Consider the following 21,036-nt stretch of genomic DNA (forward strand, 5'->3'; position numbering starts at 1 on the left):
AGGCTAATGATGAGCATGGTATGTTCATGGGAGGATGCCAGCTCCTCCTCCACATTGAGATGATTCTGGGTACCAGCATCTTCTAGATGGAATTACTCACAACACTCCCTACGCCAGAGGTATTGAAAACAAGACCTCTGACCACAGCTTTTGGAAAAGGTACAGAAATGCTTACTTCTAGCATAAACAGTCATGAAAACCAAGGCAATAAAGGGCACCATTCAAAAGAGCACAGGGCTGGGAGAGAGGAAGCTGCCAATGTTCTGCGTCATAGCCTTGGGCAACCTAATTCCCTTATATCAAAGAGCTGTAATAAACGGCTGCTCTGTACTCTGCTGCTGCGTGCCAGGCAACATACTAATACACTTCACACAAATGATCTCACTGAACCTTTTCTTTATTTTTTTTTCCATCAACTCTTCTACAACGCTTCGTGTTAGTGCTAATATTTGCATTAAATAGATGAAGATGGCTTTGCTGTTTCGCTAAGTTGTGTCTGACTCTTGGCGACCCCGTGGACTGTGGCCTGCCAGGCTCCTCTGTCTGTGGGATTCTCCGGGCAGGAACACTAGAGTGGGTTGCCATTTCCTTCTCCAGAAGATGGCTTATCTGTCACCAAATTGACTCGATCCTACCTCCAGTTTACATCAGTATGTTTCTTGACAGAGTCCAACCGCTTTCTTCTTCCCCCTGGACTCTCCTCCTCCTAGTTCCCCGAGTTTCAGGCAGCCCTCCATTCCCCCATCTTTTCACCTTCCAACTTAACTCAGACCTCACTCTTCTGCTTAAAACCCAGCAGTGGGACTTCCCTGGTGGTCCAGTGGTTAGGTCTCCACGCTTCCACTGCAGGAGCATGGGTTTGATCCCTGGTTAGGGAACTAACATCCCTCATGCTGTGACCAAAAATAAACCAAAACCAAAACCAAAAAAAACCCCAAACAACAAACCCAACAAACAAACCCAGCAGGGGCTCCCCATTGCCCTGGACAGTCTTCACCAGGGCCTGGAGGCTTGTGCCATCCTGCCACGCTGGGCTGCTCTGTCCCCAGCCTCTCCTGCAATGCCCCCATTGTCAGTTCTTTGCCTCCTCTCTGCCCAGGGCTAACTTATCCTTGGAGAGAGGCCTTGGCACCCTTCTTTTGCCCCCAGTCTTTCTTACTACAATTAGTTATATATATATATATTTTTTTTTTGTTGTTGTTGTTGCAGTGTAGTATCTTTTCCCAGACTATCAACCTCGAGGAAAACAGAAACCATGCCTGTCTTGTTCTACATTTTACAACCCCTCGCCCCCACCCCGCGCGCCTAGCACAATACAGACATGGATTAGGTGCTCAGCTTGTTACCTAAGCGAGGGCAGAGTGCTGGTGATCCGCGCCGCCGAGGTCCCACAGCCCGCGTGGGAGCCCGCGCTCCAAGGAACGGCGACTGGTAGGGGTTCCCGCAGGGGAGCAGGGCCGGCGCAGCGCGGGCGGCTTCGGCCGCAGGGGTCAAGGGCCCACGGTTGGAGCGGTTGATTCCTGGGCGGCTGCAGTTCCCTGGGAGGCCGCCGGGGGCACAGCCCAGGCTGGAGGGCGGACGCGCCGAGTCACGCCGGCCCGGGCGGGGCCTCGGGCCGGGCGGCGACAACGGGAGCTGCTGGCGGGAGCGGGAGCGGCAAAAGACCGCCGGCAGGTGAGGGGCACGCCGGGCGGGCTCTCCGGGACCCCGGCGGCTGCTGGGCCCCAAGGTGCCGGAACAGCGTCGGGGGCCGGGGCGCCCGATGTGGCCTTGGGAGGAGAGGGCGATCTGTATGGGAAGTGGGGTTCAGGCCTGCACCGCCCCCCAGGTCCCCCAAAAGTCAAGGAGGAAGTTTGCTCCAGCGAGGATGGAGCAAAGTTGCCTGTCACCTCGTTCACCCCCTACCCTGGAGATCCGTGCTAAGTCTTCCCAAGTAAGGCAGACACCTTCCCCCGACCCCCATCCCGGGAGGGCTCCGAGGGTCGAGGCTAGACGGTGGAAGCCGCCGTGGGCGGACTGAAGCCGGTGTCACAAGGCGGGAGCAAAGCCTCAGGGTCAGGAGGAAAATGCGGGGGTTACCCAGGCTCCAGGGTGCACTGGGAGGTCCGCTCCTCCACGGAGCTCCAGCTTTCCCGGAAACTAGGGCCAGAGGTGACTCAAGTAACTCGGATTTGCCGGCGGGGTCCAGGAATTCCTGATCCAGCAGGAGCTGCTTTTGGTGCCTGATGTCTGGCATTTTTGTTTCAAAGCACCCATTAAATATACCCTGTGTTTCCCCTCTGGTTACACTCTGTCTGCCCCTTGATTGTACCATGACACTGAGAGAGGCAAGGGGCTTGGGAGTTGATGGTGCCACAGCAGGGAAGGCACAGGGCAGAGGTTCAGACTTGGTTTGGGAAGGGGCTTCCACGTGTCCCAGCTCTGCACCTTGTGTTCAAAATATGTAAACGTGTTAAAACATCAAGGAGGCCTCCTTGGGTATGTACGTGCCCTAAGCTCTCAGAGGCCTCCAAGGAGTGCAGTCAGTAACCTCTCATTTGGAGGGTCCATTTCAGAGCGGGAGGTGAGGCCCAGCTGGATGGGACTTTGCTCAGGACTATCCATCAGGTAAATGAGGGGCTGGGCAGAGCAGGTATGCTCCAGGGCCAGCCTGATCTCTATGTCTGGTGGTGAAATGAGGAAGCCAGGGTCCAGGCACAGACTGTGGGGATGTTAAGGGAACCACAAAGTGACTGGCTCCCAGGAGACTGTACAAGTTGTGTGGCCTGGGTTTTGGCACCAGAGGCTATATGACACATGAAGGAACCTGTCTGTCCAAAAATGCCCTCTCCTGGGACATGAAACGACAACCCCTTTTTCAGAATTGAGTCCCTTTCGGAAACTGGTCTTTTGGGGTTTTGTTCTGCATATGTTTCCTGAGGAGCTGGCTGTGGAGTGCCCACTCTCAGCCCGGGCCCTGTTATCCAGCGAGGGAGGCCATTCACCCCTTTGCCTTCCCCTGTGCGGAGGGGTATGTTTATGGTGTTTTGAGTCACTCTCTAGGCCCTTTCAGATCTTCCCCGGTGGCTCAGTGGTAAAGAGTCCACCTGCAATGCAGAAGATGCAGGTTCAATCCCTGGGTCAGGAAGGTCCCCTGGAGAAGGAAATGGCAACCCACTCCAGTGTTATTGCTTGGAGAACTCCCTGGACAGAGGAGCTTGGCAGGCTACAGTCCATGGAGTCGCAAAGAGTCAGACATGACTGAAGCAACTTAGCACGCACGTACACACGCACGCTAGGCCCTCTCATCCAGGTCAGCCACTCTGGAAATGGCTGTGGAATCTACCTTGGGCATAACCAGTGAGCTCTAGAAAGTGGTAGGTTTTATTTGTAATCTCTATGAAACAATTCTGGGATGATATCCACCCTTTGATCAGAGCCCACATGGTTCCCGCTGTGTGTCTTCTGAGACATGACCTCTTCACAGCTTTGGCCTAAATGTTACTTGCTTGTTTTTCAGTTGATTTCTAAAAGCCCTTTGTTTTATTAGAGAAGAGTCCCATTGGGATCAGGCTGAGTGTCCTTGGCAGAGGAAACAGGATTTACTGAGAAAATCTGAGTATAAGCCACATTGTGTGTGTGTCTGGGAAGGAGCAAAGATAGCATTACTTAGCAGTTGCTGGACAGTTAGGATTTGTTCTCTTGGACCTTCTTTTATGCTGACATTTCTGCATCTGGGAAGATTCAGTCAAGATCCTCTGTGCTCATTCTCTTGGCTTGATGATCAGTAAAATCAGAGGGTGAGTTTGCAGTTCCTCAAAAAGTGAAGTCTAGAGTTACCATGGGACCCAGCAATTCCACTCAGAGGTATATACTCAAGAGAACTTTTTTGTTCATGCAAAGAGTTATACATTCATAGTAGCATTATTCACTTTAGCCAAAAGGGGGAAACAACCCAGATGTCTGTCAGTGGACCAAAGGATAAACACAGTGTGCTATCTCCATACAATAGAATATTATTACTCAGCCATAAAAAAAAATGAAATACTGATACAAGTAACAGCTTGGATGAATATTGAAAATATCATGCTAGGCAAAAGAAACCAGAAGCAAAAGGTATGGAGTAGGCACATCTATAGTGACAGAAAGATTAATGATTGCAGGGGTTGGAGGGAGGAAGGAAAGAGAAACGAATGCTAATGGATATGGAGTCTTTTTTAGGGGAGTAGTGATGAACATGTCCTGGTATTAGATTGTGGTGATGGTTGTACAACTTTACGAATGTACTAGAATCCACCGGATTGTACACTCTAAGATAGTGAATTTCATAATATATGAAAAACATCTCATCTCACTGCACCGCATGGCTAACGGAATCTTGGTTCCCTGACCTGGGATTGAATCGGCCCTCGGCAGTGAAAGTGCAGAGTCCTACCACTGGACTGCCAGAGAAATCCCCCAAACATCTCAGTTTAGAAAATTAGGGGGTAGGAGGCCTGCTCTGTCTTTAAAACTTTATTATTTCTGTAAAGTGACATACTCACTTAAAAAATATTCAAACAATACCAAAAAAGAGGGGAAAAAGCTCAAAGAAGAAAGTAAAAACATCATCTGGCAAGCACTATTAGCATTTAGGTTTAGAGTGCAGATGTCAGACTGCTGAGGATTAATCTTGGGCAAGTTCCTGAAGTTCTTGCCAAAATGAAGAGGAACCCCCGCTACTGAATGCAAAGATGTTGCTGAAAGCTCAGCGGATGCCCGCTGTTTTCATCATTACATGTGTGTGTGTAGGAGTAGCTAGGTACCTGTGCTTGGTGGTCCACAGATGAGATCAGGCTCTACGTGCTGTTCTATTGTCTAACTTTTTCATGGACAAGCTTTTTTTTTTTTTTTCTTTAAGACTTTATGATGTTTTTAGAGTAGTCGTAGGTTCGCAGAAAAACTGAGTGGAAGGCATAGAAATTTTCAACACGCCCTCTGTCCGACACACGCACAGCCTCTTCCATTATTGACGTCACTCACCAGAGTGTTCCGTTTGTCACATTTGATGAACCTTCATTGACATAATCACCCACAGACCATAGTTTATGTTATGGTTCTCTCTTGGTCTTGTATAATCTGTGGGTGCAAATGAATCATGAACAAACTTTTCATGTAAAAAATCTTCCACTGTAAAACTGCCTCCAGAATATTCCACCGTATGGGTGTATAATAACTAGCCTATAATCTCCCATTGGTGGAGGTTTCCACTGATTGATGGAAGTTGCCCATTGGTTCAGGCTGTTTGCCCAGCACTGCTACTACGTTAGAACCTATAGTTCAACATCACCAATTGCACACTTGCTTTCTGAGCCCCTACAGGGTGTGTGCCTGGGAGTGCAGATCTGTGGCTTAAGCCAAGGGTTTAGGTGTCTGGAGAAGTAGGTCACGGTTGATCAGAGGGGAGTCCAGGGCCCAGGTGAGAATTGGCATTGGATGAGCCAAGAGAGAGGAGCGTATCTAAGAGTGTTGGGCAAGGGAGGAGAAAGGGTGGAATGGGCTGGAGCGCCGCCAGGCCCCCTGTCCGCAAGTGAGTGTGTCAGGGGTCAGTGGAGGAGAGAGAAGGGTGGATTCCAGGAGAGGGGCTTCAGGCAGCTTGTGGCTAAGAAATGCCTCCTTTCCCCAACCTGGCTACGGCAGCCCTTCCTGGGCCTGGGTGTGTGCTTAGGCCCCACTCTGCACCTGGGACAACTAGAGACTTAGTTCAACTAGGGCTGTGCCTAGTTGGGTGAGGCCAGGGTTTGCCCTCCGGGGAACCAGTTAATGATCCTGGGGTCGCTGAGGGAGCAGGAGTTCAACTCGTTTGACTGACCCACTGCACGTCCAGCCTGTGCTGGGCTCACGGGCCTTTCTTCCCTGTGAGGGCCTCAGGGCAGCCTGTAGGTCCAGACACTGGCCTGACATGACAGTCCTCTGTGTGTGCTGGCCCCTGTCACCTGCTTTCCTGACTGCCCAAACCTGTTCCTTGAACCCTTCACGCCCTCTCCCCTCCTGCCACTGGACTTCTTGGCCCAAGCTATTTCCTCTGTAATGAAGGCCCCTAGCTCCAGCTGTTTTTCAGGGCTCCACCTCAAGCTTCCCTGGGTGGCCCATGGTGGACCCCTCTCCCCAACAAGCTGGTAGCTTCTTAGTCCTATGACCCCTCTGGCTTTGGAAGCAGAGCTCTCTGGGTGGTTCTCAGACCTCTTCACTGGCTGCTGGCCCCAAGGGCAGGCTGGCACAGAGGAGAGCCATGTTGAAGGGGGCAGGTGAAATGTACCCCTTCCATAGCCTGCCTGACCACCTGCCACATTCCCAGGCCCTGTTCAGCTCCTGGTGTCTGCTTCTGTCCCTGGCTGGTCCCTGGGGTCCTCTTGGGTCCTGGCCCAGTTGGCAGATTCAGCCTGATGAACACTCCTCGGGCTATATCTGGACAACCTTTCTGAGGGCCTGGGACCGTGAAGGTGACAATACCTGTTGGTGGGCTTGTTTTGGTCCCAGCCCTGTCAGTTTCTCACTTGTAAAACTGATTCCTGTTGACATATGACAGAGGCCAATAAAATATTGTAAAGCAACTCAGTTCAGTTCAGTCACTCAGTTGTGTCTGACTCTTTGCGACCCTATGAACTTCAACATACCAGGCCTCCCTGTCCATCACCAACTCCCGCAGTTTACCCACACTCATGTCCATTGAGTCAGTGATGCCATCCAACCATCTTATCCTCTGTTGTTCCCCTTCTCCTCCTGCCCTCAATCTTTCCCAGAATCAGGGTCTTTTCAAATGAGTCAACTCTTCGCATCAGGTGGCCAAAGTATTGGAGTTTCAGCTTCAGCATCAGTCTTTCCAATGAACACCCAGGACTGATCTCCTTTAGGATGGACTGGTTGGATCTCCTTGCAGTCCAAGGGACTTTCAAGAGTCTTCTCCAACACCACAGTTCAAAAGCATCAATTCTTCAGTGCTCAGCTTTCTTCACAGTCCAACTCTCACATCCATACATGACCACTGGAAAAACCATAGCCTTGACTAGATAGATGGACCTTTGTTGACAAAGTAATGTCTCTACTTTTTAATATGCTGTCTAGATTAGTCATAACTTTCCTTCCAAGGAGTAAGTGTCTTTTAATTTCATGGCTGCAATCACCATCTGCAGTGATTTTGGAGCCCCCAAAATTAAAGTCAGCCACTGTTTCCACTGTTTCCTCATCTATTTGCCATGAAGTGATGGGTCCAGATGCCATGATCTTCGTTTTCTGAATGTTTTCTGAATGTTGGCCTTAAAAGCCAACTTTTTCACTCTTCTCTTTCACTTTCATCAAGAGGCTCTTTGGTTCTTTGCTTTCTGCCATAAGGGTGGTGTCATCTGCATATCTGAGGTTATTGATATTTCTCCTCCAATAAAAAAGTCATAATTAAAAAGAATGGTAGAATGCATAAGTTTCAACACATTGGGGACCATTTAGTCAATGAAAGGCAAAGTTAAAAATTCCCTCCAATCTCCTATGCCAGATCTGCTCTCCCTCACCCAGGTTTTTACTTCCCCAGAAGAGAAATTAGTGTGTATTTGAATACCAATGGCAACAGTGCCTGGAGGTCCAACCATAAGCTGTCCGCATAAGTGTGAGAAGATCTGGGGACCACTGTGTCTTGGAAAGCTACTGTTCAAGGACATTGCGGGCTGGCCCCTCCCATTACAGAGGGTAAATGAAGGCCCAGAGAGGGGAGGTGTTGTGCCCCAGACCACACTGATGATGCAGGGCAGAGTGGTGGCCTTCCAGTTGCCTGCAGTGCTGCCTGAGGGTACAAGGTGGGCCGGAACGGGCTTCTGCATCGCTTTTTGGCAGCTTGCTGTCTGTCTGCTTCCTCCCCACTCCTCCTTGCTGTGCTCATGCGTGTGTGTGTGAGCCTGGGCCACACTTGGCCTGCAGACCTGGCCCTCTTTCCTTGCAGATGTTCTCTTTGATTGCAGGTCCCCTTTCCTGGACATCAAGCAGGACCTTGCATCACCTGCCGCTCTCCCTGGAGCCCTCATGATCAGCACTTCTCCAGCCTCTTTCTCACCTGCAGGCTTCCTTCCTGGTCCTTAACCAGCACTGTTTCTTCTCGCAGCAGAGCTTCCTTCCTGCCGCCTCTTTCCTGGAGGATGTCACCCAGCAGTCCCTTTGCACCTCCTCTGTTCCAGCAGCCCCCTCCTCCTGACCCTGCTGTCATAGCCTCACACCGCAGCCTATTGTATAGGCTGGTTGTCTTACCGGCTAACTGATCTCCTTAGACGTGGGGCTGAAGCTGGTGACCTGTGAGCTGGGTGGACTCTGGTCACTGTCTGCTTAGTGCGCTCCTTAAAAAATTCTGTTTGTTCCTTTAACGTGGCCTCTGCTCACCAGCTCCCCAGAGGCACACCCACTGTTCCTTGGAACTGTGCACCCACCCAGCTTCCCACATCATCCACTGGCCCTTTGAGTTTGAAATCCTCCCTTACAAGGGCTAAGCTTTATCTTTCTGTCTGTCTCTGACTATGGCATCCACAGCACAGAACACATCAAAGAGGAAGAGGTTCATTAATTTATATTATTGACTGAATGAATATATTAATGAGTGAAAATAAGTGCAAAATAGTTGTTTAATGCGTGCAAAAAAAATAATTATGGTTGTAGGTGCACAGAATATTTCTGGAAGGATTCATATAAACTTGGTAACAGTAGATGCCTTGGAGAAGGGAACTGGAGGGCTGGGGGGATGAGATGGAATTAGGATACCCCTTGTTCCTTTGGAATTTAATTCAAATTTTACAAAAGTTGGGGTTTCATTCAAAGGTGATTGCATGCTTTCAGAAAATCAAGTCTTGGCATTTGAGGCCTTTTTTGCTGTGGGCCCACCTCTGCCTTCTCAACCTTGAGCCCCCCTGAATCTGATACGGTCTTTCCTCCTATCCCAGTAGTGCCTGGTCCGAGATGGGGTCCCAGGTCTCGATGGACGCGGGAGCCGTGCATGTTGTGATTGTGGGCGGGGGCTTTGGTGGCATTGCTGCCGCCAGCCAGCTGCAGGCACTGAACATCCCTTTTGTGCTGGTGGACATGAAGGACTCCTTCCACCACAACGTGGCAGCCCTCCGGGCCTCCGTGGAGAGTGGTAAGGGGCCCCTCTCTGGGCTTTCTTTGTGACAGTGCCTATTCACCACTGTGGGTCAGAGGGTGGTTTTCTCCCTTTACCGCAAGGTGCCTAAATTCCACCATTGACAAGTTCTGGGGAATCTTAAGTCCCTGCCCTTAAGCAGCTACCACATGAAGGCCCCAGAAGTCAGAGTGTGAGCTTCCTTGAGGACCTGGGGCTCAGACTGGGTGCTTTAGGGTGTAGTGGCTACCCAGGGGGCGTTTAACCTGCGGTGTCACTGTTGGCATGCAGCTCAGGACGGGTTCTGAGTTATTCTGGCCTCCTGAGGGCAGCCCAGCTTTATACTGCAACCTCCTTTCTATCCATTCGCCAGGGTTTGCCAAAAAGACATTCATTTCCTACTCGGTGACCTTCAAGGAAAACTTCAGGCAGGGCCTGGTGGTCGAGATAGACCTGAAGAATCAGACGGTGGTGCTGGAGGATGGCCAGGTGAGTCCAGCGGAGCTGGCTGTTCTCAGCTGACTTCAGGAGGCCCCAGGGATGTGGTTGCTGGTGGGAGGATACCTGGGCTGGTCTCCTCAGGGACCAGGCGCCCCCATCCCTTCCCTGTGCCTGGAAGATAGCAGATGCCTCCTGAGCCGAGACCAGACCCCAGCGGCCACAGGAGAGTGGTGCAGACATTTTTGGAGCCCTCCCTGTATGCCAGGCACTGTCTGAAGCCTAGTGTGTTCTCCTTTAATGTCCACTGTGACCCTGGGAGGGAGGTGCACCCCAACCTTAAGAGGCTTGCCCAAGACCCCACAGCTGGAAAGACTCCACCAGCATGTGGACCCAGGCAGTTTTTTTCGCCCAGCCCAGAGGCCCCCTCACTGTCTGGAATCAAAGGGTAGGTGCCACAATCCCACATCACCCGGTGGGGGAGGGGTGCAGAGGTTTTCCTCCTGGAGTTAGTGCTCCTCAGACCCAGCACCCAGACTGGCGTAAGTTCAGTGTTTGGTGGATCCCCAAGGGACCAGAAATCTGTCAGTGAGCCGCCACCTGCCCGCGCACTGGGGGGGTCCCCTCCAGCCTGGCCCTCTGCTCTAGTCAAAGCTAAGTGGGGGTTGGACAAAGGGGCTCCAATTCCTGTCTTTAATGAGTGCGTGGTTTCTTGTGAATTAGTCCTCCTTGAATCAATTTTAAGACTATAGAACCTCTGCTTGGCATGATGATAGAAACCTCCTTATCCTGTGGTTTTGGGTCCCTGAGGGCATCTCAGGCCTCCATGGGGGAGTGGTGGGCTGAGTGGGATCCAGACCCTCCAGTCTCCCTCCCATCAGAGCAGCTCTGCCTTTGTCAATTTTATATCTGTAACATCTTATGGAAAAAAACCCAAATGAATGGACTTTTTGGCCAGCCCAAGGGATTTTCTCCCCCCCCTTTTTTTTTTCCTTCTTTTGGCCAGGATGGGGGAAGTTTCTTCTAGAATAAATGTAGTAATAGGGAGATTCTAGACTAACTCCACACTGGAAGCTAGAATCCTACTTATTCCCCAGAAATAGTTTTTTGCCTGGTGGAGCCTGGGGTTGGATGCAGAAGCCCAGGCTCTACCCTCACCTTTTTTTTTTTTTTCCCTTGCTCCTCCCAGGCCCTACCCTTTTCACATCTCATCCTGGCCACGGGCAGCACTGGGCTCTTCCCGGGCAAGTTTAACCAGGTTTCCAGCCAGCAGATGGCCATCCAGGCCTATGAGAACATGGTGACACAGGTGAGCTGCCCGCTGCCAGGGGCGGGGATTGAGGACAGAGCTTGGGGGGTGCCTGGAGAGTGAAACAGCTGCAGGACACCTGGGGCTGCAGCAGGGAGCCGCCAGGAGGTGTCTGGGGTTGCAGAGATGCAGAGTTACCAGAAAGAGGCTCCTGGGAGAAGACCTTTGGACCTGTCATGAAGTTTGGACATGGGCATCTAGACCTGCTCATGTAGCTATTGGCTCCTGTTTGTACAGGGCATATGTTTTATAGAGCGGGCTTGGATCCATGCTCTTGGTTCTCATGGGGATCCTGAGAGGTGGGTGGAATGGGTCTGTCTCCACTGAATAGATGAGGCATGGGGACCTGGAGAAGGTCATGCAGCCGTGTGACTGAGGTCAGGCCTTTCCTTCTCTGCAAAGCCACTGAGAGGCCTGGGGATCTTCTCACATAGTCATGAGCAGATGTTAGACTTTAAGTTAAGAACCTAGCCTATGAACTCAGGCAGATCTGCTCATCTGCTAGGTGGGCAGGTAGTGAGAGCTTAGTAAGAAATGCAAGGAGACACCCAGCAGGAGCCTGACCCCCAGGAAGGTTATTTGGACCCTGAACTTGGAAAGGGTTCCCTATGCTTCCTTGGTCAAGGTACCCACTTCCTAGTCTGGGCCCAGAGGTGGGGTGGACTTGAGGGTGTGCTTACATTTCCTGCTTCTCCAGGTCCAGCGCTCACAGTCCATTGTGGTGGTGGGAGGAGGCTCTGCAGGAGTGGAGATGGCAGCAGAGATTAAAACGGAATACCCAGAGAAAGAGGTAGGCCAGTGACCTTGGGTTTGAACTCCCCAAAGTGGGCTTCTTTTTTGTCTAATGAACCTCAGAATTTGCTCAGGGCCTGGGAAGGGAGTCTCATTAACATAAAGTGGGAGCATGTGTTTCCCATCTCCTGCTCTCTGTACTGGGGCCCCCCTAAAGTCCCATTCTGCTGGGAATTCTTCCTGGAGAGCTAGGGTGTGCCCTCATTCAGTGAGGGGTTCTGCCCTCTAGGCCAACCCGGGGGATCAAGGTCCATAGGGTTGCAAGAGTGACACATGACTGAGCGACTAACACTTACACTTTTTCTGGATAAGAGACAGTAGTCTTCTCCCTGGACAGATAGGGGGACCCTGCAGCGCACCCCTCACAGCCCCTGCTGGGGAAGGACTGGCCAGCACTGCTTTCTTGCCTGCGAGAGGGTGGCCCTGCTCCCGTTTGTCTGGCTGGCATCTTCGAGACAAACGGAGCAGGCTATAAACGCTCAGCCTAGGGCTGAGTGATGATCACCAATTATGTATCCATGAGGCGAGAGCTTGCCTGTAGCTGATGCCAGATCAGCTTCTGGGAGCCACGTGGAGCCTGTGGCTGGTTCTTTTTCCCTAGAGAAGGGCAGGTTGGTTTTGAAAAGTAAGATCAATATAGGCTAATTTAATTATTATTCTCTGATGATTTATTGGAAATTATTATGAGTGACTGATGTAGAAGTTGATTAATTTTGATTTATGGGGTAGAGACTGGTCTGAAGTAGTAAATAACTCAGTATAATTCTTGTATGTTTATAATTAGTAGACAGGTAAGAGTAATAGTAGTTACCCTTTATTGAGGAGTCAGTATGTGCTGAGTTGGGGCTTCCCAGGTGGCTCAGCAGTAAAGAACCCACCTGCCAACGCAGGAGATGTGGGTTCAATCCTTGGGTCAGGAAGATCCTTTTGAGGCAGAAATGACAACCTGCTCCAGTATTCTTGTCTGGCAAATCCCATGGACAGAGGAGCCTGGTGGGCTACAGTCCATAGGGACCCAAAGAGACATGACTTGAGTACACACGTATATGTGCTGAGCTATGTACTTTCTACTTAGTCATTTCATCATTACAAAATTCCTCCGAGTGCGACTCTCCACCTTACAAAGTCTCTGGGAGGTGTCTGAGTGGATATCTGAGATGGGATTTCAACCCAGGCAGTCTGATTTCAAAATCCAAGCTCTGAACATCTCTACAGGCTGCCTTCCACTTCACTGCACTGACCCAGGCAGCAAATAGACATGCCTGGAAGCACTGGTTTTAGAACCAGCTTTGGTGTAAATGTCAGCCTGATTTACAGGGTGTCAATGGCCTACATAGAGACTGTGTAAGTGTCCAAGGATGCTTGAAAATCATTTTCCACATGGCTCTCAGTGAGGTGTGTGTCAAGAAGCATTGGCACATCTGAAAGAATTCTAGTCTGGGAGATATGGGTTCCAGCCCAGCTCACCATTAACTGGTCTGAAAGTGAAAGTGTTAGTCGTTCAGTTGTGTCCAACTCTGTGCGACCCCATGGAATGTAGCCCGCCAGGCTCTTCTGTCCATGGGATTCTCCAGGCAAGAATACTGGACTGGGTCTCCAGGGGACCTTCTTGACCCAGAGATCAAACCCAGGTCTCTTGCATAGCAGGCGGATTCTTTACTGTTTTATAACTGGTCTGCCAGTGGGCCACTTACTTCTCTGGGGCCTCAGATTCCTCACCTGTAAACTGGAAGTTGGGAGGAGGTGGGGGAGAAGTGCTGCTATGTCTTGGGGCCTCTTTGTGTGAGTGGGAGACTCAGTGTTTTTTCTCTGCCCTGTGGTTCTTTGCCCCCAGGTCACTCTCATTCACTCCCAGATGGCCCTTGCAGACACAGAGCTCCTGCCCTGTGTCCGGCAGGAAGTGAAGGAGATCCTGCTCCGGAAAGGCGTGCAGCTGCTGCTGAGTATGTGCAAGGCCCCTCCTGCCCGGTCCCTCTCCCCGGCAGAGGCTTGGTTTCTGCCCACAGTCCGAGTGAGGGTGGCCGCGCTCAGCCCAGGCTTTCTGTTCAGTGCCGTTTAGCTCATTGTTCTCCTGAAGGTGTGTCTGGGCAGGGCCGAGGCCCCGGTCCTGACAGACTTCTGTGTCGTGGAGGCAGCACTGTCCTGGATGTTGCTTTGGACGGAGTACAGGTGGGACCCATTTGTTGAATGGTTTAAAAATCGCATAAAATATTCTACCTGAATTATGATGTCTCTTTGGTGGAGAGAAGAGGTGGTTTTGGTTTGTATTTTGAGGGTGGTGGGACTTCCCTGTGACTCAGATGGTAAAGAATCTAGACCCAGGTTTGATCCCTGGGTCGGGAAGATCCCCTGGAGAAGGTGACAGCAACCCACTCCAGTATTCTTGCCTGGAGAATTCTATGGACAGAGGAAGTCTGGCAAGCTACAGTCCATGGGGTCGCAAAGTCAGACACGACTAAGCAACTAACACTTTCATTTTTTGTGGGTGGTGAAGAGCATGGCTTTTGTCCAGAGCAGGAGGGAAGAGATCTACCCAGCATATTAGGGTGGGGCTCTTGTTCTGGGGGTGTGATCCCCCCAGTTCACTCCCTGACCCTCTCACCTTTTGCTGGGAGGGCGAGGTGTCTGCTCCATGAGAACCCTCCCGGCTCCTGGGCTTCATGGAAGTGGCTGTACAGCCCTCCTCCAGGCAGCAAGGACAGTGGACCCCTTGACTTCCCTTGTCCCTGACGGGGAAAAGCCTGGAGGGCTCGTCCTGCCTGGCTGGGCTAGTGGAGTGCACATTCAGGGAGGTGGTTTCCTCAAATAACTTTTCGGAGAACCTATTGGGAAACTCAACCTCACTTCCCCAAGTTGCTTCTTGGAACCTGCCTCCCCTTGGGTCCCTTGGGACCAGATGTCCTGCTGTTGCTTCTCAGGGCTGCAGAGTGCACTGGTGTCTGGCTGTTAGGCCAGCCCTGGCTTGGGCCTCGGCCTTGGAGACACGGCTGCCCTCCGCCAGCCTCCTGGTCAACGAGTCTCCCCTGACAGGTGAGCGGGTAAGCAACCTGGAGGCGCTGTCTGTCAATGAGCATTGTGAGTGCATCAAGGTGCAGACAGACAAAGGCACGGAGGTGGACGCCAACCTGGTGATTGTCTGCAACGGTATCAAGATCAACAGTGCAGCCTACCGCAGCGCGTTTGGTAAGTGGGAGGCTGAGTGGAGGGCCCTTCTGCAGGCTACCTCTTCTCTCTCCAGCCCCTGGGGAAGGTCCTGCAGGACTCTGCCTCAGGAATCGGCGCTCTGTCCCCCACCCCCACCCTATCTCAACAGCTCCTTTGGTGTCTTCTGAATGGTGACATCAAACTTCAAGTTTGGGTTCACTCCTGCTGTGCTTCCCTAGGCTGTTTTGATGGTGAAGGCTGTTTTGATGGTGATGGCTGTTTTTGACTTAGTTCAAGGTGAAGGCAATGGCAACCCACTCCAGGACTCTTGCCTGGCAAATCCCATGGGCGGAGGAGCCTGGTAGGCTGCAGTCCATGGGGTCACTAGGAGTCGGACACGACTGAGCGACTTCACTTTCACTTTTCACTTTCATGCATTGGAGAGGGAAATGGCAACCCACTCCAGTGTTCTTGCCTGGAGAATCCCAGGGATGGGGGAGCCTGGTGGGCTGCCGTCTCTGGGGTCGCACAGAGTCGGACTCGACTGAAGCGACTTAGCAGCAGCAGCCCAGTGACCAGACTCTTCCAAAACTGGATCCCGCGCCCCTAGTGGTGAGAGATGGAAACAGGTTTCAGAGAGAAAGATTTGCTTTCTGTAACTTCTCTGCTTTTTCTACTTTTCTCTGGGCTTCCCTTGTAGCTCAGTCAGTAAAGAATCTGCCTGCAGTGCAGGAGACCTGGGTTCGATCCCTGGGTTGAAAAGATCCCCTGGAGAAGGAATGGCAACCTACTACAGTATCCTTGCCTGGAAAATCTCATGGACAGATGAGCCTAGTGGGCTGCAGTCCATCGGGTCCCAAAGAGTTGGGCACAACTGAGCGACTAACACTTATTTACTTTTCTCTGCAGATGCAGGGGAAATTCCAGGGTCAGGCCTTTCTCTGTCCATAGGTGCTGCTCTCCCAAAATCCTGACCCAGACATTTGACCGCTTGAGCTTGGAACAATCTTGAGGAATGGGGGTGATAATGAAACCTCTTGTTCTTAAAGCTCAGCGTTGATTTACTGAACTAAAATGGAGATGAGGGAGCTGGACCCATGGCTCCATCTGTGGGCTGGAGACTCAGTGGTTTCTTCTCAGGCCCCACTGTGGGCGTGTCCCCAGGTCCCCATCATATGCTCCCCAGTACCTTTCCTAGATAAGAAGCTCCTGTTGTGTGTCTAGCAGAAAAGAATGATCCAATCCTAGAAAGAAACTAGTCCTGGGTGTTTGGGGGTGGGATCGAGGGCTTAAAATGTACAGAGATCCCAGGACTTAACACCTAATGGTCCTAATGTTATATTTCCAAAGGTAAATTGTTTAAAGTCCCTTATAAAGAAACGTTTGTCATTTATTAAAGCCCTGCGGTTATTTAAAAAATCTGATCCTCATTCAGAAGGAAATCCAAGACTTGCCTAGGTTGTGACTTAATCATCATAAGTGAATTCTTGTTAATCGTGGTAACATACTCAAGTGCTTTGTAAGAAGTGACCCTTTCTGATATTTCTGACCAGTTTCCACCCTAGAATTGTAACCTCACCTTTGCATGAAGCGTTCTGAGGTGGAGAGGTCAGGCAGAAATAAACCAGGAAGGAGACTTGCCCCTTGAGGATGTGCCTTTAGAGGGTGGCCGGACCAGCACCACGGCCAGTCCTCACTGCGGTTCAGGTGGCCGCGGCAGCTCAGGATCTTGGTTTCGGGCTGGTTCTTCCTGGCAGGTGACCGGCTGGCCGGCAACGGTGCTCTAAGAGTAAACGAGTACCTCCAGGTGGAAGGTTACAGCCACATCTATGCCATCGGAGACTGCGCTGACGTGAGGGAGCCCAAGATGGCCTATCACGCTGGCCTCCACGCCAACGTCGCCGTGGCCAACATTGTCAACTCCATGAAACAGAGGCCCCTCAAAACCTACAAGCCAGGTCAGGAAGCCCCACATGCGGCACAGTCTTAAGAGAGTTTGGGTTAGATGCAGAGAAGCCTTTGTGGACTTTAGGATGCCTGAACGCTAGAACACACTCTGAAAGTTAGGGATAGAAACCCGCCCCCACAACCCCAATCCCAACCCAGAGCTCTAGGAAGATATGCTGGGGACTTGGCCACCTTCCTGAAAGCCGTATGCATTTCCCCGCCCCGACACTGAAGGCCCCGGGAAGGGTTTGTGCCCAGGGAGTTGCAGGCCCGTGAACAGTGAGCAGGATTCTAGATTGTGTGCATGTTTCTGCTCCATAGGTTCACTGACGTTCCTCCTGGCCATGGGGAGAAATGACGGTGTGGGCCAGATCAGCGGCTTCTATGTGGGGCGGCTTATGGTTCGGCTGGCCAAGAGCCGGGACCTGTTGGTCTCCACGAGCTGGAAAACCATGAAACAGTCTCCACCCTGATGGGGAATCCAGGCGAGAGACAGGTACCACCGCCGCCTGGGGATCAGATTTCTTGACAGATGGTACCCACTTGACAAATGCCTAAGGGGAAAAGCTCTTTTCCTGGAGTAAGATGTCAGTGAAGTGCCGACCAGAAACACAATTTATAGGAAACCAAAAACTGGGAGAGGGAGAGGGATATTAATGTCAAAACAGACACCCCTCAGGAACTCGTTCTGGGTTTGCCAAGGTGTTCTTGCACTCATGCTGGCTGAAGGGTTCACTTGTTCCTGGGAAGGGCATAGCCTGCCTTCTCTACCCCAGCCGCCTCTTGGCTGTGTGTGTGTGTGCGCGTGCGGTATGTGGCATTCAGAGCTCTGAGTAAGGGAGAGAGCTCCCTCTCCTGGTGGCAGGAAGCATCTCCCTGTCTCTAAGGGCAGGAAAGAGGGCCTGCACAAAACCAGCTAAGGAAAGGGGGCTGGGATGGAGGGATGGTCTGCATCCCAACCTCTCCCATCACATGGGGCCTGGGGAAGCCTGTACATCCTGCAACACTCAGATTAATAGGAGCCTGATTTTTCAACTGTTAGTCCATATCATTTTTATTCTTCATGAAACAAATATTTCTATTTTTAGATCCTGACTATATACCATAGGTTGTATTTAAGAAGCATTAGATGAAATTTCCCTCCTGGTTAGTCCATTCTACCAGAGAGCGAGTTTTTATAGCCCTAAAGGGTTAAGACAGAAGCCTGGTCTGCCAGCTGCTAGGGATGTTTAAGGAAAGGCAGCGAAGCTAATGTGACCATTTTCATGGGTTACAGTCTGGCTAACATTCAGGGAATAGATTGGGGTTCAGCAGGGGAACCCCTGCATGCTTCCAGGCTAGCATCATGGGCAAATTTGTGACAAATCTCTAGCTGATGCTGGGGCAGGAATACCCTGTGGGAACCCTGTGGTTTTGTTCCTCCGATTTCCTGACCAACCCCAGTGTCACTTATCTGGAGGCTCAGCCTTGTGGCAATAATGCCTGCCACCAATGATGTTAAGGTATAAAAAATAAAAAGTTGACTCTTCTGTTAGAGAGAGGACTTCTAATCAGGACAAGCCTATTTGGGACCACAAGCCTAAGGCAGAAGTGGCTGATGAGTTCATCTGAATACATTCAGGCCCTGCCCTGGCCCACCCTGACTCTCCCTGCCTACTTTTAACCTCTGGGTACTTGGCCAGAATTCTTAGGATACCAGCCTCACTAGGGTCTTGTGGTCTATCCTGTCTAGGCTGTGGCCCAAGTCTGTTCCATGCTGTTGCCCATGCCTTAGAGAGACTGTGCCTCTCTCCCAAAGGATGGCCACCCCATGGAGGCTTCACCCAGGCCTCCATTCCTGCGGACCACAACCAATCAGGCTCCCTTCCTGCAAGCGGGCCTGCTGCCTGAGAAACACAAACCATTGTGTGCCGTCTGCCCTGGGGCCTGGCATGGTGGGAGCCTCTGTCCCTAGGGACAGGCCCTGTTCTGCTTATAACATTCTAGAAGTGTCCGTCCAGGGGGACACAGTTCTCCAAACTGAGGACAATGTTGCAATAAAAGAATATATTGTAAGAAAGACACTGGATCTTTTATTTTTTTTCTTTCATTTTCTTTAAAAAAACAAAACAAAACAAAACAAAGCCTGAAGCAAAATCTTTTTAAGAGCAGTTACAGATATTATAGGGTTAAAGGTGGGGGCACTAAAACAGAAAAGAAAAGCACCAGTGAGATGCCTTTCTAATTTTCTTCTCTCCCATCACTGAATACAGACAGCCAACAAAGCCCAAGTCACTTTTTTTTTCCGCCCTCTTCCCTTGCAAAAAAAGGAGAAACGGAAGATTTTAAGAATTTGGAAAGGATTATCTGTGTGTGTAAAAGTCAATGCTATAAATCTAAACAAAGTCTGTGTTTTTTTTTTTTAAAAAGTTCTAAAACAACAGGAAGAAAACACATAGAAAGAAAAGCCTGGTGGAGACCTGGTTAATCACGGACTGAGGCTCTTTTTTAACGAGAATATGAAATAATGGAAATGCAGAGGGCTCTTCCCGTGGGCAGGGCCTGCTCCCGCAGCTCCTGCTACCCGCTTCCCTTTCAGCCGCCCTCCGCTCCCCTGCCGTCACCCTTCCTCTCTCCTTTTAAAGATAAAACCCCGCTCCTGTGACTCTGATCCTCCTGATTCCCGTTGGTGAGTGTGGTGGCCGCCTGTGGACACAGAGCGGCTACTTGGCATCAAGCTTGGCCATCTCCTGTACGTAGATGCCGATGCTCTCGCTGTCGAAGAGGAGGAAGTAGACGTTCTTCAGCGAGGATGCACTCGAGTCATCAAAGTGGGCCGAGATGGCTTTGAGGGTCACCTGGGCTGCCGTCTGTTTGGGAAAGCAGTTTCTGTGCCAAAAGGAAAGAGGAGCCAATGTCACTTTAGTCCTGGGGCCCATGAAGGAACTCTGCCCTCAGCCTGGGGTGGGGGCAACGTGGTTTCTTCTTATCTTGGCACCAGGCCCTTGTTCCTGTCACTCAAGGTCTTACTGTATGCAGGGGGGTCCACACACAATCTCTTTTGACCCCAGAAGAGGGACAGCTTGGGAAGGAGACGGGCAAGGTCCTTGTAAAGTCCCCACTTTACAAGTGCCACACTGGCTCAGAGAGGCACCATGGTTTTAGGGCTGGTTGGTGAGGAGACCCGTGTTTGAATCTATGTGGCCTGACTCAAGTCCGGCTTAGCTTTAAAAAATACCAACTCGGTATTTAAAATACCTGATCTTGCAGAAAGCCTGTATAGTTTTTATTAGCTTGCTCAAAACTGGTTTCCATGCTAAACGGATTATTTATTAAAGGGCACAAATGTATGCTCAAAAGAGGCAATCTTTATTAATTCCTGTTTCATGCATTTCACCTTCCTCTCACTAACCCATGTGGATGCGCCAATGTAATTTCAGCAGTGATGATTCTGGGCAGGGCCCCAAGCCCCAGGATGCCACAGGAGAGCTGTCTGCCAGGGACCCAACCATTGTGGTGACACCCTGGCCCCCTTGGGTGGGTCTGGGATGCGCTGGCCTGATAAGAATTCTTCTTGGTCAGCTGTCATCTCCCAGCCCAGGACATCCTGGTGAGTGGTTGCAGTTGTATGCAGAGAATTCCATTCATAGCGTCTCCAGGCCAGCCTATGGAGACCCAGCACTGCCCACTTAGGTTACGATAGAATTGTGGCAGGAAGCTAAGCCTCATTCCTTCCCTCTCTGCCTTCCGGTATGACTCAGCCGTCACATCTTCAGACTGTAAATCATCTTCGCTGTGGAGGACTCTCAAGAGAGAGGCTGTTCAAAATTAAAGCAATAACTCCCTCTGGCTGTGAGTGGAAGGGGAGAGGCCATGCTATATGTGAGGACAGACAGCCTCATTATTTGCCTGAAATATTGCTCCCGCTCCTAGTTGGGGTCTAAGGCAGAGACAGCAATCATTTCTCCAACCCCTGAAAGCAAGCCCTTGCTGAGGACCTTTCACTTCTCCAGCCTCAGCCACAGGGCTCGCCCAACCCCAGAGCAGCATGGGATTCCCCTGGGGATTCTGAAATCTGCATCCTAACTCTGTGGGCTCCCTGCTGCTGGTCGGTGGACCATGCTTTGAGAAGCAAGCGCCTTCGAGCCTGGTGTTTCCCATTCTGTGTTCTAGACAGGGACAGCTGGTGGGCACGTGGCCTTTGAACCCGGCTCTCAAAAAGGAACTCTGCCTCCTGTTCCTCCTGGAGGCTACCTTTCTCTGTGTGTTTCGAACGATGGAAACTGGGTTTCTCACTCTGTCGCCTGGTCAAAGTGCT

The 21,036-nt window shown here is 51.1% G+C and overlaps 2 protein-coding genes across 6 annotated transcripts in view; one reads left to right on the plus strand and one right to left on the minus strand.

The window, feature by feature from the left end:
- Positions 1-1,570: 1,570 nt before the first annotated feature.
- Positions 1,571-18,800, plus strand: AIFM2 (apoptosis inducing factor mitochondria associated 2). 5 transcript variants are annotated; one of them, XM_040242189.1, is made up of 10 exons: positions 1,571-1,674; positions 8,934-9,127; positions 9,483-9,598; positions 10,737-10,856; positions 11,554-11,646; positions 13,483-13,591; positions 14,679-14,831; positions 16,550-16,750; positions 17,061-17,235; positions 18,472-18,800. In XM_040242189.1, exons 2-9 carry the CDS (start codon positions 8,950-8,952, stop codon positions 17,210-17,212), a joined length of 1,122 nt encoding a protein of 373 aa, XP_040098123.1. In that variant the 5' UTR covers positions 1,571-1,674; positions 8,934-8,949; the 3' UTR covers positions 17,213-17,235; positions 18,472-18,800. The 5 variants fall into 5 exon arrangements, with proteins under 5 accessions (XP_040098123.1, XP_040098125.1, XP_040098124.1 ...); XM_040242191.1 differs by having other exon boundaries at positions 1,602-1,674; positions 13,483-13,573; XM_040242190.1 differs by lacking the exon at positions 1,571-1,674 and adding an exon at positions 1,821-1,933.
- Positions 18,795-21,036, minus strand: part of LOC120865178 (core histone macro-H2A.2) — a 53,186-nt gene continuing 50,944 nt past the window's right edge. Inside the window, exon 9 of the mRNA XM_040242192.1 lies at positions 18,795-19,607. Within this exon, the coding sequence (XP_040098126.1) occupies positions 19,442-19,607 (166 nt within the window). The 3' untranslated portion in view covers positions 18,795-19,441. The remainder of the gene's footprint in view (positions 19,608-21,036) is intronic.

This window comes from Oryx dammah, unplaced genomic scaffold, assembly GCF_014754425.2.
Source record: "Oryx dammah isolate SB20612 unplaced genomic scaffold, SCBI_Odam_1.1 HiC_scaffold_6, whole genome shotgun sequence".
NCBI lineage: Eukaryota > Metazoa > Chordata > Mammalia > Artiodactyla > Bovidae > Oryx > Oryx dammah.

What these genes read in the sequence shown, in the direction of transcription:
- AIFM2 (XM_040242187.1), top strand. Translation starts at nt 2,579, where the DNA reads ATGGGACTTTGCTCAGGACTATCCATCAG. An exon ending in TGCTCAGGACTATCCATCAG is followed by an intron (nt 2,608 to 8,933) that starts GTAAATGAGGGG and finishes CTCCTATCCCAG; the next exon opens with TAGTGCCTGGTCCGAGATGG. An exon ending in AGCCTACCGCAGCGCGTTTG is followed by an intron (nt 14,832 to 16,549) that starts GTAAGTGGGAGG and finishes TCTTCCTGGCAG; the next exon opens with GTGACCGGCTGGCCGGCAAC.